General features: G+C 40.8%; 1 protein-coding gene across 10 annotated transcripts in view; it reads left to right on the plus strand.

Annotated features, from left to right (window-relative positions):
• rbm47 (RNA binding motif protein 47) overlaps positions 1-14,647 on the plus strand; it is a 190,473-nt gene that overhangs the window by 156,232 nt on the left and 19,594 nt on the right. For all 10 annotated transcript variants that reach the window (XM_078399596.1, XM_078399580.1, XM_078399542.1 and 7 more), the window contains one exon: positions 8,997-10,144. In XM_078399596.1, coding sequence (XP_078255722.1) covers positions 9,028-10,144 — 1,117 coding nt within the window. In that variant the 5' untranslated portion in view covers positions 8,997-9,027. The remainder of the gene's footprint in view (positions 1-8,996; positions 10,145-14,647) is intronic.

The raw sequence follows: 14,647 nt of genomic DNA on the forward strand, positions 1-14,647 counted from the left end.
CTAATTCCCCCCCCCCCCTCCTTTCTGTACACCACTAAACCCAACAATCCCCATGCCTACCACTCACTGCCTCATTCAACCCTTGTACACCCCCAGCACCAACAAGCCCCAAGTCAACCATACGCTGCCTCACATGCTCCCTGCATGGCCAACAGCAGTTTGTTTCATTGCAATGATGATTTATTTCCCAGATTATTTATGTCAATGTGGTTTATTCCACAGTTCAACAAGCATAAAAGAATAGGGCTGTCAAATGCTGTGTGCAGATATTGCACCCTCTTAATAATTGGGTATTTATCTGGTGCTTGGAGTCATGTGCAATGGCTATGCTACAATTAAAAATAACTTTGATATCTATTTCCTCTTTGGAAATAAAATCAACAGTGACAGGTACACACTGCTTGTTGTTTGAACTTTCTTTGTTTTAAGGTGATATTGATAAAGTTTATCTTCCAAAGGTGACCTTTGTAATAATGTTTAGCTCCCTGTTTATGGATTTTAAAATGGCCCTGAATTCCCAGATGGTTTTCCCCCACTTTGTGTTGTAATTTTGGTGAAAATAGTAGAATTGCAACGAATGCCATTTCTTCAGAGCCAACAGCAGGAGACTGGGAAAATCTCAATAGAAACTCAGGGAGATTTATTTGCCTTAACCAACATTCATTTTAATATTGAAATAATGAAACAGGTCAAAAGGTAATGTTAAAAATCTGCGAAGAATTTATTGCAAACATTTTTTTCATCTGCTAATTAATTTCCATGGTGATGCTTATAGGCATTCAGGAGTTTAGACGCACCACTCTGCTATTAACTGCTAATCTGGCCCTTTCAACTACTCTGAGGTAAAGCCAAAAGTGGAGAGACCAAACACACCATTAAATCAATTTGGGGCATTTGTTGTGAAACGGTAAATATGTAAATTTATCCCCATCTAAGGGGGTGACTGAGCAAATCAAACATATTAAAAGCAGTGGGGAATGTTGATATCCTTTATCAGTAGATTTTAGATCATAGAATTGTGATGGCCAAGTGATTTTTTTGTGCTGAATGCAAGATGTGACAGCAATGAGATGTTTCCCTTTAATAATAATATTAACTAATAATAATAATAATAATAATAATAATAAAGTCTGAAGAAGGGTCCCGACCCGAAACATCACCATCCATTTTCTCCAGAGATGTTACCTGACCTGCTGAGTTACTCCAGCATTTTGTGTTTATCAACCTACCTTTAATACTGCTTGCAAATATGTCAATTTTCCATTCTTGTGACAGTTAAACACATCCACTAAAATAGAAGAAACCAACCTATATGATACAAACCCATTCACCCTCAGTTATCATAAACACTGGTTTTGATGTACACTAGGCTGCAAATCAATTTTGAATTAAGGAAACTTAAGGAGTTAGATTTAGCTCCGAGGGCTAAAGGAATCAAGGGATATGGGGAAAAAGCAGGAACGGGATATTGATTTTAGATGATCAGTCATGATCATATTGAATGGCAGTGCTGGCTCGAAGGGCCGAATGGCCTACTCCTGCACCTATTTTTCCAGGTTTTCTATGTGTCTATGAGTCATCTGTGTGTAGGACTAGAATTTACAGTGAGAAGTAAAAGTCAGGCAGTACTTAGCCCAGTAATGGAGGAGGTCGGACAGAAACCTCTGAAGTATGCACTTGACAAATTATAAACACAAATCCAAATGATCTGGTCAGTGATTTTTTTTTCTTACAGAAGGTGTACTGTTTTGCACCGGGGTAATCTATAGAAATCAGTGAGCCACTGAGAACTTACGATGTTAACCATAAAAACATTGAAATGGGAGTTTTTAATGTGAGGCAAACCACAACCACGGCTCAACAACTTTCCCTATCCTAAACATTTAATCTTACAATTACTTGAAATGATTCTATAATTTTTTTAATAATACAAAACAATTAAAGTTTAAAGTTTGTAATATTTTACCTCCTGTAATATTTTTAATCCTATCATAAAATATTTTTTAAAAACTGGATAAAGTTGTACTTCTTGTTTTCTGCCTGTAAAAATTGTACAATGTGAGTGGCTGCTCAACCTCCTTCATGATTATATTGCTGCTAGTGATATCTTAGAACAAGCGTGTGACAACAAACAGCATCAGAAACTTGAAATCCATACTAAAGGGTTCATTAGATCCTTGCGCGTACTTTTTAAATGTCAGCAGTAAGGGCCATCAGTCAGCTTGTGACAGCAAAACTAGGAGTGTAATGCATCCCATGCTGCAAAAGTGACTACTCTTCAAAAATATTAATAAATGCTATGGGGATGCTCTTAGATCGCACAGTTACTATACGTTCTTTTGTCCCTTTGGCAGAATTATATTTTATTCAGGGATATTGGTGAGGCCACATTTTTTAGTATTGTGTTCAGGTTTGGTCACCCTGCTTAAGGAAGAATATGTCATAATGCTGGAAAGGGTCAGAAAAGATTAACAAGGATGTTGCCAGGACCCGAAAGCCTGAGCTAAAGGGAGAGGCTGGGCAGGCTAGGACAGTATTCCTCAGAGCGCAGGCGGATGAGGAGTGATTTTATAGAGGTGTATAAGATCACGAGGGAAATAGATGAGGTAGATGCTCAGAGTCTTTTACCCAGAGTAGGAGAATTAAGAACTAGAGAACCTACGTTTAAGGTGAGAGGGGAAAGATTTAATAGGAATCTGAGGGGTAACTATTTCACACAGGTGGCGGAACATGGAACAAGCTGCCAGAGGAGGTAGTTGAGATAGGTTCTATAAAAACATTTAAAAGACATTTGAACAGGCAGATGGATCAAAAAGATTTGGAGGGATATGGGCCAAATGCAGGTAAATGGGATGAGCATCTTTGCCATGGATGAGTTGGGCAGAAGGTCCGCCTTCCGTGATTCTATGACTCTCCATGACTTTGAACATGCACATCAGCTATTTTGTCCATTTAGGAATTGTGCCATGTAGCCTGATGTTTATCTAAACAGGCTGTCCATATTCCCAAAATTCCACAGTAGAAGGCACTGGATTCGCTGACTTCAACTATCATGCCTCTTGGAATATAAAAACATGGATTCTGGCTAAATTAAGCTCTGGAAATTCAGCCCACAATCCTGATCTCTATAAAGAGTGTTCAGATGCAGAATACATATGTTGTCATTGATTTGGGGCAGGTTTCTGTGGTCATTGCACCCAACACAATTGGCATTTTCCACGTGGAATTCCCCATACATTGGTCGGTGTATTTGTTGCTCCAGAAGAAACAATAGATTTAGAGGTGAGAGGGAAAAAAAAGACACAAATTGCTGGAGTAACTCAGTGGATCAGGCAGCATCTCTGGAGAACACGGATAAGTGCCGTTTTTGGTTGCGACCCTTCTTCAGGTGGGTTGACTATTTAGAAATCATTCCACTGTGTCAGATTAACCAGCAGCTTGATTTGCTTAGGTTGTGTACCAAATCCCCAGGTAAAAGAGGCATTATCCTTAAAACAAAGAGGGCCTCCTTCGATCATTTGTTAGCAGTTTCTAAATCCTAATGCAACTCACTTATAAAATCTGGATCCCATGACATCAAGTACACGTGCCTGTGGTTACATGTCAGCGAATCTTGAGTGTGGAATTCCCAGAACCAGATGGCCTCTCTCAGACAGGAGAAATACAACAGGTACGAACGACAGATGTGGACTGTGAATGTTGTATGTGGACTCTGCTGTGCACCCAGGTTGCTAACAGTAGTGCCTGAGAGATTAAAGTTTCATTATTTAATCGGGCTTATTTTCCAAGATGGGGAATGTACAGTACTTGAGGGGAAACTCAGAAACTTTAATTCCACGACGTATTCTTTTAAGTAGTTTTTCGACCTGATTCAGGATCCTGATGCCTTTATGAGATGGATTGCATTGCGGAACAGGATGTAAGCTCCCAGCTCCTCGGGATAGAGATGATGAGGAGGGATGAGCATGGCATTGTTTGATGTATCAGAGAGGGAATCCAAGGAGCTGTGGTAGAATAGACAGAAATGAAGAGTGTCAGGGTCTTGGTGATTTTAGACTTTAGAGATACAGCACGGAAACAGGCCCTTCAGCCCACTGAGTCCGAGCCGACCAGTGATCACCACGTACACTACTAGCATTATCCTACACTCTAGGGACAATTTACAATTTTACAGAAGCCAATTAACCCACAAAGCTGTACTTCTTTGAAGTGTGGGAGGAAACCGGAGCACCCGGAGAAAACCCACACGGTCACAGGGAGAACGTACTAACTCCACACAAACAGCACCTGTAGTCAGGATCGAACATGGGTCTCTGGCGCTGTAAGGCTGTAGCTCTACTGCTGTGCCACTGTGCCGCCCTAGATCGTTGGGAGAAATTGGATAAACTGGTGGGTGTGAAGCCCAACCGTGTGAAAGAGAGTTCATGCACGGTGAATAATACATGTCGTTCATGGGGCCCAGGAAACATTTCTTCTGCTGGGTCAGAAGCAGTGTAACAGTCCTTGCCTTTGTTCAGCTGCTATTTGCCTATTTTATGGAGTTGAAACAATCCCATTATTTCCTATAATTAAATTTTACTCTACAATCATTTATAAAATGTAAATAAGCTGCAGTAATCAAATTATACACTTTCCAGCTTTGATGATGATAGTGAAGAAGAAATGTTTGATGCAGCTTGCTCTTTTTATTGATACAAATGCAGGAATATAGAAATACAGTGATGCATTAATGGTAGCCTTTATATAATATAAACAATAAGCATCAACAGACTTAAGGCAATTTCACTTACCAGTTGCTAACTCTAGTTGGAGATATTCTTGAAGGGTTGATCATGTGATGTTCATGTCACATGACATCTGATCATGTGATGTCCTACCACATGACATCAGCAAATGAGAGTCTCACTACCATATAGGGGTTGGGTCCTCTCAGGTTGAGTTTTGATGAATGTGACTTTATGCCAGGAATTACTGTGAAAAGTTTTGAGAACTGAGAAACCATCTTTGAACAGATGAAAGTGGATGGGGGAGCTGGATTTGTGAGAGGAAAATTTTGATTTCATTGATGAGACAGAAATTGCTCTGGTATTAACATTTGTGACTATGTAACCAAGAGTGTTGCAATAACTCATTGGTAGTACTTTTATGTGCACATAAGTAACCATTGTAAGACCACAATATCCTATCATTGGTAGAAAACCATTTAAATGCACAAAGTTCATGCAGCCCCTGAGCTAATAACACTCTTTGATAAGTTCCATTCAGTTCTATGTAAAGGTGACAATTCTAAACGGGAAACCTACATCGCATAAGAGGGAGGTTCTGCTGATGTTCTCTCACCTTCCAATAGACATCTAATCCTGTGACTCAACTCTCATGTGTAAAGAACTGATGTCAGCTGTCCAAGGAATTTGTGGGAGACCAAAATTTATAGCTGTTGTTGATTTTCATTTTATTAATTCACATGTTTCAAGATTTTCTTTAGTTCCCCACCAATGATGCATTTGTACTTTGTATATCTGAGAGAGCTTAACTGTTTATATTGTGGATATTTGGGGTCATGTGTCATTTAGAATAAAATGAGCACCATCTTATCAAGGCTCATTTGAGCGAATGACTGTCAGCCACATGACTTGAAGCTATCCTGAATTTCAGCGAAGTCTCCAAACAGCCTGATCATCAGTATTTATTTTATCTTGGTGCAGTGGAAAATGTAATCATGTGTTCATTTTATCAGTTGTTTATTGAAAGCTGATGTTTTTGAGTGTCTGCAATGTAAAAATAATTGTCAAACCAAGCCAATACTGTCCTCACCGAACAATAATACAGTTTCCACAGTGAATACAATATAGTTGTCAATGAGAGCTGCTGTTAGCTACTGCCAATCTGACCAAATGTATTTTACTACACTGTGACTCTAACAGAGCCTGAGACTTCTGCAGCGCATGTGAATAATGTAGCGCATGTTATTTGTTCCATTTCATCTGTTTTTCTCTATATGAAATGTAGTTAGGATTTGTTTGATAGAGCTATATTACTGACCTCTGCTGGTTAGCTAAACGTGCATAACCTTCAAAAACTCTCATACTGCAGGTAGAAGCATTAAAACTGGCCTTCTCTATTATTCCTTTCCCAGACTATTGTGTGTGCACAAAGAACACAATGTTACCCCCTGCAGGACTTGGTAACACCCAGTTTTAGAGTTCAGGATTTTGAAGATATATGCTTTATATTAAGTATCATGGTAGATGATACTGATCTTAAAAATGTAAATTAAAATCAAGCTCCACAAATACTTTAATTTGTCTGTGGTTTAAATTTGTTTTTTAACCTTTTGGCACTGTATTATACATGAAGCAAACGGTTAACATATCAAATTTGGTGTTATTCAACCTCCTGAGTTTCAAAACTGATAGTTTGCTCAACAGACAAAAACTCTTCAGATTTCTTGTTAGTTTCTTGTGTTGCTAAAGCAATGTGGACTGCATGGCTTTCAATTATTGTTTAAACCACCAATGCATTAAACTAATTGCAGGTAACATTATCTGTTGCATATGATATAGTATTTGCTTTAAGTGGCTAATTTGATTTGGGTGATCAAGAACAAAAGTGTTTAAATCTGAACAATGTAATACCTAGGATAATCACTTTACCACGGTATTTTCAGTGTTTTTATTTGAGGTTTCTTCCAAAATGTCAAAAGGATTTTATTTTTCTCCATGGCACACTTTTCCTCAACATTGGTTTTCCTCCTTTTAATAGATAGTTTGAGTCCCATCCAAAACAAGGTTTAAAGCAGACAAATATTTTGGCCTATAATTGGTGTTGTTCTGGTGACAAACCTATCAGCCTTTGCATTTGAGTAAAGCTATACTCAACTTCACACGCCCATATGTATAATTAAACACAGAAATTCGGAGGTTGCTTTAATGACCTCTACCTTCAAAGCTGTTCCTATGATCACAGATGTAGTTAGTAATTTGATATATTTTGCAACTTGTTGGATGTTATTCTTGTTATAAATTTATCAGAAGTATTGGGGATTATTGAATGAGGTGTAACTTGTGTTTTTGACACCGCCATAAGTTGTAATTCCTACTGAATAGCTGTGCACAAGTCCCTCCATGTCTTTTATACATTCACAAATAGCATGGTTTTTGCTGAGAACAGGCGGTGGTTCCACTCCAAACTGTTGGCATTTCTCAGGGTGGGATCTTATTGCTGGATCCCGGGATCCTCTGATTTAGCAAAGTCAGTCTTTTGGTTTAGGCAGAGATAAATCCAGACGAAGCAGGATCATCAACAACAGGCCCATGGCATTAAATGGCTGTGTTTCATATTTCAGTTTACACCTTAATTCTATGTATGCATCTTAATCTCTTTTCAATTCAAACTAAAAAGGTTAAAAAAACAATGTGCTTTGACTTCCTGTTTAGCTGTCTGTGCAAATTTATTTGATTGGCTATTCCATCTAATTCTACTCATGACTTGATGCCACAGTCACCATTTTGTTTCCACCAGATTCAAAATCGCATTAGGCCAGTGGGAACTGAAGTACTCGACTCTTTGGGGGTAGCTTCAGTGATGAGGCCAAAAAACCTAATTGCTGAATGCATAATTTCATATTTATTTTGTATTTTCAATTAAACTAATCTCTGGTCGGAATATCGGCATAATCATTGGATTTCACACAAAACTCGGTTAGAACGTGTGGTGGAGACACAAGGAATTGCCGATGCTGGTTTACAAAATACAGTGCTGCAGTAACTCAGCATGTCGGGCATCTTCTCTGGAGAAACTGTGCAGGCAACCTTTCATGTCGGGCGGGGGTTAATGAGCTTTCACTTTTATGGCCCTGCTAAGAATGGACCATACAGATGCCTTTTCTCTTTTTATTACATCCACAGAAGTTAGTGTGAAATGGGAAGGCAAGCCTCTCCTCAATGGGTAAATCAAAATCAAAATCAAAATTGCTTCTCTGTCCAGATTTAATCAAAGTTATACCTTGTGTCACATTATGTTCCACAAACATTATGCATCACTGCACTCGTTCCCTGAACAGAACACAAGGCAATTGTGTCGTCTTCCTGTTATGGACACTCATTAGCTGAGGACCAAGGCCTAGTGTTGTATTAGACCACGTAATGAGGGGAGCATGTAAATACAACAATTCCCTTCTTTAGCTGCAAATGTTTTGTTTACAATATACCTCCATATACCTGCTCTATTTTGTCACAGATGGCTTTTTTTTTTTAAACGTTTGCTGTGCTAACAGTGGGGTAATTTATAAAAATCAATTAAGCAAGTTGGCACATTGGAAGAACTCTATAGCAACTAGCCATTCTATCTACATTGCATATCTCTTCATCGAGTTGCTGTACATGTTATTTTAATTCTGATTATTTGCTTTAATGTAGTTTTAGTTTAGAGATGCAGCTTGGAAATAGGCCCTTCAGCCCACAGAGTCCACACCGACCATCGATCACCCATTCACACAAGTTGAATTTGAATTAAATTGAATACTTTATTGTCACATGTGACAAAGTCACAGTGAAATTCTTTACTTGGGTCATAAATTATAAATTATAGGAGCAGAATTAAGCCATTCAGCCCATCAAGTCTACTATGCCATTCAATCATGGCTGATCTATCTCTCCCTCCTAACCCCATTCTCCTGCCTTCTCCCCATAACCTCTGACACCTGTACTAATCAAGAATCTATCTACCTCTGCTTCTATGTTATCCTACTTTCTAATCCGCTCCTAAAATACTGGGGGCCAGTTACGGAGGCCAATTAACCTACAAACGTGCACATCTTTGGGGTGTGGGAGGAAACCGAGGCACCCGGACGAAACCCATGATAGTTTGGTTGCTGTGTTTCCCTGCATTTCAGTGGTGAGCACATTGAAGTACTCTGGGTTTGCAATAGTTGTTTTATAAGGAGCAGTGTGTTCTTTCACTGTCACAAAGCTAACTGAAGGTTCTTGTCTTTTTAGGTCCGAGCACAACTTGAATGGTTTTGACAGAATGACAGCTGAAGACTCCAACACCATGATGAGCACAGAATCCTGCAACATGTCTTCAACTAAAGCCATTGAAGGAGTTGCTGGTGCCGCTAATGAGGCCACCCTGCTTGCACTAATGGAGCGTACAGGCTACACGATGGTTCAAGAGAATGGCCAACGCAAGTATGGTGGGCCTCCTCCAGGGTGGGAAGGCCATCCTCCTCCCCGCGGCTGCGAGGTCTTTATTGGGAAAATTCCTCGCGATGTTTACGAAGATGAGCTGGTTCCCATTTTTGAGTCAGTGGGACGGATGTACGAGATGCGCTTGATGATGGACTTTGACGGTAAAAACCGTGGCTATGCCTTTGTCATGTTCACAGCCAAGCACGAGGCCAAAAGAGCTGTCCGAGAGCTTAATAACTACGAGATCCGTCCAGGCAGGTTGCTGGGTGTTTGCAGCAGTGTGGACAACTGTAGACTTTTCATCGGGGGCATCCCAAAAATGAAGAAAAGAGAAGAGATTTTAGAAGAGATTTCCAAAGTAACAGAGGGAGTGCTAGACGTGATCGTCTATGCCAGTGCAGCAGACAAGATGAAAAACCGAGGGTTTGCGTTTGTCGAGTATGAAAGTCACCGTGCTGCTGCCATGGCACGCAGGAAACTGATGCCTGGAAGAATCCAGCTGTGGGGTCATCAGATTGCAGTTGACTGGGCTGAGCCAGAGATCGACGTTGACGAAGATGTGATGGAAACCGTCAAGATTCTGTACGTGAGAAATCTGATGATTGAAACCATGGAGGAAACGATTAAAAAAGTCTTCAGCCACTTCAACCCTGGTTGCGTGGAACGAGTAAAGAAAATTCGCGATTACGCTTTTGTTCATTTCACCACGCGGGATGATGCAGTTCTAGCCATGGAGAAATTAAATGGAACTGACCTCGAAGGTTCCTACATCGAGGTGACCCTGGCCAAGCCTGTGGACAAAGAGCAGTACAGTCGTTACCAGAAGGCAGCAAAAGGTGGACCAACCGAAACTCCTCAACCAAATGTCATCTACTCCTGTGACCCCTACACACTCGCTTACTACGGGTATCCCTACAGCACGCTGATTGGTCCCAACAGAGAATATTTTGCCAAAGGTCAGTAAAATGTTAAGAATTGAAGAAGTTTGAATATTATCAGATATTGTAATATTATGACTGTGATTATTTACTTCTCTCTGCCTCCCTTCACAATTGTGGGTGTTGTCATCAAGACCAGTATTTATTACCCATCCTTGGTTGTTCTCAAGAAGGTGGTGGTGATCTGCCTTTTGAACCACTGCTGTATGTGTGGTGAACCCAGCGGTTTTAGAGAAGGATCTTGCCCACTAATGGTGAAGAAGTTGTGATGTATGTCCCAGTCAGAAAGGAGTGTGATTCAGAGGAGATGGAGTTCCAGCGCTTGGTGTCCTTCATGGTGTTCGAGGGTATGTTTTCAGAAGGTGCCTTGACAAGATATTGCAATGCTTGATTGGCATCCACCATCTTAAAAAATGATTCCCTCCACAAATGCTGCTTGACCCACTGAGTTACTCCAGTACTTTGTGTTGAATTAATTCCCTCTGTGGTCCATGCACCATGACTGCAAAGTACATACAATCTGAGAGAAGTTGGAACAATGCACCGTTGGTGAGAACAATGGATGTTTCAAGCGATTTAAATAGATTGCCAATCAAGCAAAATACTCTGTCCTTATTGGTATTCAGCATTCAGTTTTTTAAATGCTTTTGGCATTGAACTCATCCACATAAATGAGGAGTATTCAAAGACACAGTAAAGGAGTGATACAGTGTGGAAACAGGCCCTTCGGATCAACTTGCCCACACCAGCCAACATGACCCAGCTACACTAGATCCACCTGCCTGAGTTTGGTCCATATCCCTCCAAACCTGTCCTATCCATGTACCTGTCTCACTGTTTCTTAAATGTTTGGACAGTCCCAGCCTCAAATATCTCCTCTGGCAGCTTGTTCCATACACCCACCATCCTTTGTGTGAATAAGTTACCCCTCAGATTTCTATAAACTCTTTTCCCCTTCACCTTAAACCTATGTCCTCTTGTCCTTGATTCACCCACTCTGGGCAAGAGACTCGATCTACCCGATGTGTCTACCCGATCTATTCCTCTCATGATTTTATACACCTCAATAAGATCACCCTCATCCTCCTGTGCTCCAAGGAATAGAGTCCCAGCATACTCAACCTTTCCCTGTAGCTCAGAGCCTCTAGCCCTGGCAACATCCTCGTAAATCTTCTCTGTACCCATTCGAGCTTGACAACGTATTTTCTATAACATGGTGCCCAGAACTGAACGCAATACTTTAAATAAGGCCTCAAAGACAATTCTGACTTTTGGAAAGTGGAAAGATAATAAGGGAGTTAGGACGGGAATCACTTGCCTGGCTGTAATCTTTACATCCAGTCATTTTGTAATTAGTCATATTTAAATTTCTTGTTATTGTGATCGCCAGAACAAGAGACTTAAAAATTGCAGTGCTGTTAAATGTCATGGTTGGATAGCTAAAGTCCCTGTTGTTTGACATTCCAAGGAACTATGACTTTGTGGATTTTCGTAAAGCAAGCAAAAAGAAATTGATTTATACCTTTCGTACAACTCGCACAATTTTCTATTGCAACATTGTACCCAAATACAAAACTCGCATCTATTTAAAATATTTGGGATTTGTATCTAAACAACAAAAGTCAGTGAAAATGGAGAAAGAGGTCCTTCTACAGTTGTACCGGGCCCTGGTGAGACCGCACCTGGAGTACTGTGTGCAGTTTTGGTCTCCAAATTTGAGGAAGGATATTCTTGCTATGGAGGGCGTGCAGCGTAGGTTCACTAGGTTAATTCCCGGAATGGCGGGACTGTCGTATGTTGAAAGGCTGGAGCGATTGGGCTTGTATACACTGGAATTTAGAAGGATGAGGGGGGATCTTATTGAAACATATAAGATAATTAGGGGATTGGACACATTAGAGGCAGGAAACATGTTCCCAATGTTGGGGGAGTCCAGAACAAGGGGCCACAGTTTAAGAATAAGGGGTAGGCCATTTAGAACGGAGATGAGGAAGAACTTTTTCAGTCAGAGAGTGGTGAAGGTGTGGAATTCTCTGCCTCAGAAGGCAGTGGAGGCCAGTTCGTTGGATGCTTTCAAGAGAGAGCTGGATAGAGCTCTTAAGGATAGCGGAGTGAGGGGGTATGGGGAGAAGGCAGGAACGGGGTACTGATTGAGAGTGATCAGCCATGATCGCATTGAATGGTGATGCTGGCTCAAAGGGCTGAATGGCCTACCCCTGCACCTATTGTCTATTGTCTATTGTTGCAAATAATCAGCAAATTTTCTGGTTTCATTTCAACTTTTTCAGCATCAGCAGTATTTTTTACTTTTCAGTTACTGGACAATGCAGAACTATGTTTCTATTATAAGGAACTGGACCCTGGAGAACTAATGAAAATATACCTCTGCTTTCCCAAGTATATTTTAGTATAGGAATAGGTTTTCTAAAGGACAGTTTTGCATCCCTGTGTTTAGAATTTGTTATGGAATTGTGTATTTGTTTAATTTACTCAAAGCAATGAGATAAAGCAGAGATAGATAGATTCTTGATTAGTACAGGTGTCAGAGGTTATGGGGAGAAGCCAGGAGTATGGGGTTAGGAGGGAGAGATAGATCAGCCATGATTGAATGGCAGAGTAGACTTGATGGGCCGAATGGCCTAATTCTAGTCCTATCACATGACCTTATGACTTATGACCATATAATTGCATCTCCTACTGTATTATTCTTCATTTGTCTCAAATATGTTACCAAGCATTAAACAATCTGATTAGAATCATGTGGCACTGCAATTCATAACTGTTTTCCCAAGCATTCCTTTTACAATGGATTTACAGTCATTTGGTTTGTGTCTAAATTCCATTAACCTGTATAGTCCCATTTAAACATGTTTTAGATAAGTTACTATCACTAAACTTTAGGTTTGCTTTATAGTTTTTTGTAAACAAGTCTGTCACTTCCTTACTTTTTCTCTGTTTTTAATGGTCTCTTTACCTGTCCCCTCCTCCCCCCCCCCCCCACAGCCAATGCACACCCATTTCTCCCACTATCCGGCCCTTCCTCCCCTCCTTCCCCATGAACTTCCACCTAATCCCCCCTCCCACCACTGGCCTGACATTTCACTCCTATTTCACTCCTATTTCACTCCTCTCCTTGCCTGACACCCTTTTGTCTCCTTGTCTCTTATTTGTCTCTTCTTGTCACTTTTTGCCACCTTTTCATGTCCAGCTTTTGTCCATCCATCTGCTAATCAAAACCCCCTTCATCTGTATCACTTGCCAGGCTTTGTCCCATCCATACATCTTATCCACCTCAATCCCTCCCCCCCGCCCCCCACTACCATCACTCTGAGGGAGGATCCTGACCTGAAACACTGTATATCCATGTCTTCCAAAGCTGCTGACTGACCTCTTGAGTTAATCCAGTGCTTTGTGCTCCACGCAAGATTCAGATGGAGCACACCAGTTCCAGTCAATAATGCCAATATGTGCATTGAAAGGCGTCTCTGGTTTGGGTGCTGTTGAGGAAACCTTGTAGGAGGAGCAGCTGTGCATCTTCTCCATGGTCCACGGTGGACAATGTTGTGCCTGTGGTGAGCGGTTGAATGTTTGAAGTAGTGAGATGCCAGGCTGTGTTTTTTCATGAATGGATCAGTCGCCTTCTGAGCTTTAGCGATCCCAACAAGTATTGTGAAAATTAGGGAGTTGGGAGATGAACTACACACAACAAAACACCCCGTTTCCAACCCACCATCTTAAAGTCACTGTATTTATAGGGCTGAAATATTTTTAAAAATCCTGCAGGTGCTGTAAATTCTAAGTAAAGACAAAAGATGCTGGAAACACTCAACATGTCAAACACCATCTATGGAGGGGGAAAATAGTTAATGTTTCAATTCAAGAAATTGCAGAGAATTGTGGACGCGGGCGGCTCAGACCATCTCACAAACCAACCTCCCTTCCATTGACTCCATTTACACTTCACGCTGCCCCTCGAGTCCACCAGCATAATCAAAGACGAGTCTCACCCCAGACGGGCACTCTCTGTTTCCCCCTCTCCCATCAGGCAAGAGGTACCGAAGTGTAAAAACACACACCTCCAGATTCAGGGACAGTTTCTTCTCAGCTGTTATCCGGCAACTCGTCCTATCAACAACTAGAGAGTGGTCCTGAGCTACTATCTACCTCAATGGAGACCCTTGAACTATCTTTAATTGGACTTTACTGGATTTTATCTTGCACTAAACATTATTCCCTTTAGCATGTATCTGTACACTGGATGGCTTGATTATAATCATGTATTGTCTTTCTGTTGACTGGTTAGCTTTTCACTGTACCTCGCTCGGTACATGTGACAATAAACAAAACTAAGTTGCAACACCTTTGTTGGAGTTCTGACGTGCTGCATGTTTTCAGCATTTATATTTATAAGACTGGTTCTGTTCAGTTACTGGTCAAAGATAACACACAGGACACTGATGATGGGGGATTTGTTCACAATTATGTTCGCTAAATGTCACAGGCAAGTGGTTGGATTTTCTC

Source organism: Rhinoraja longicauda, chromosome 1 (genome assembly GCF_053455715.1).
Source record: "Rhinoraja longicauda isolate Sanriku21f chromosome 1, sRhiLon1.1, whole genome shotgun sequence".
NCBI lineage: Eukaryota > Metazoa > Chordata > Chondrichthyes > Rajiformes > Arhynchobatidae > Rhinoraja > Rhinoraja longicauda.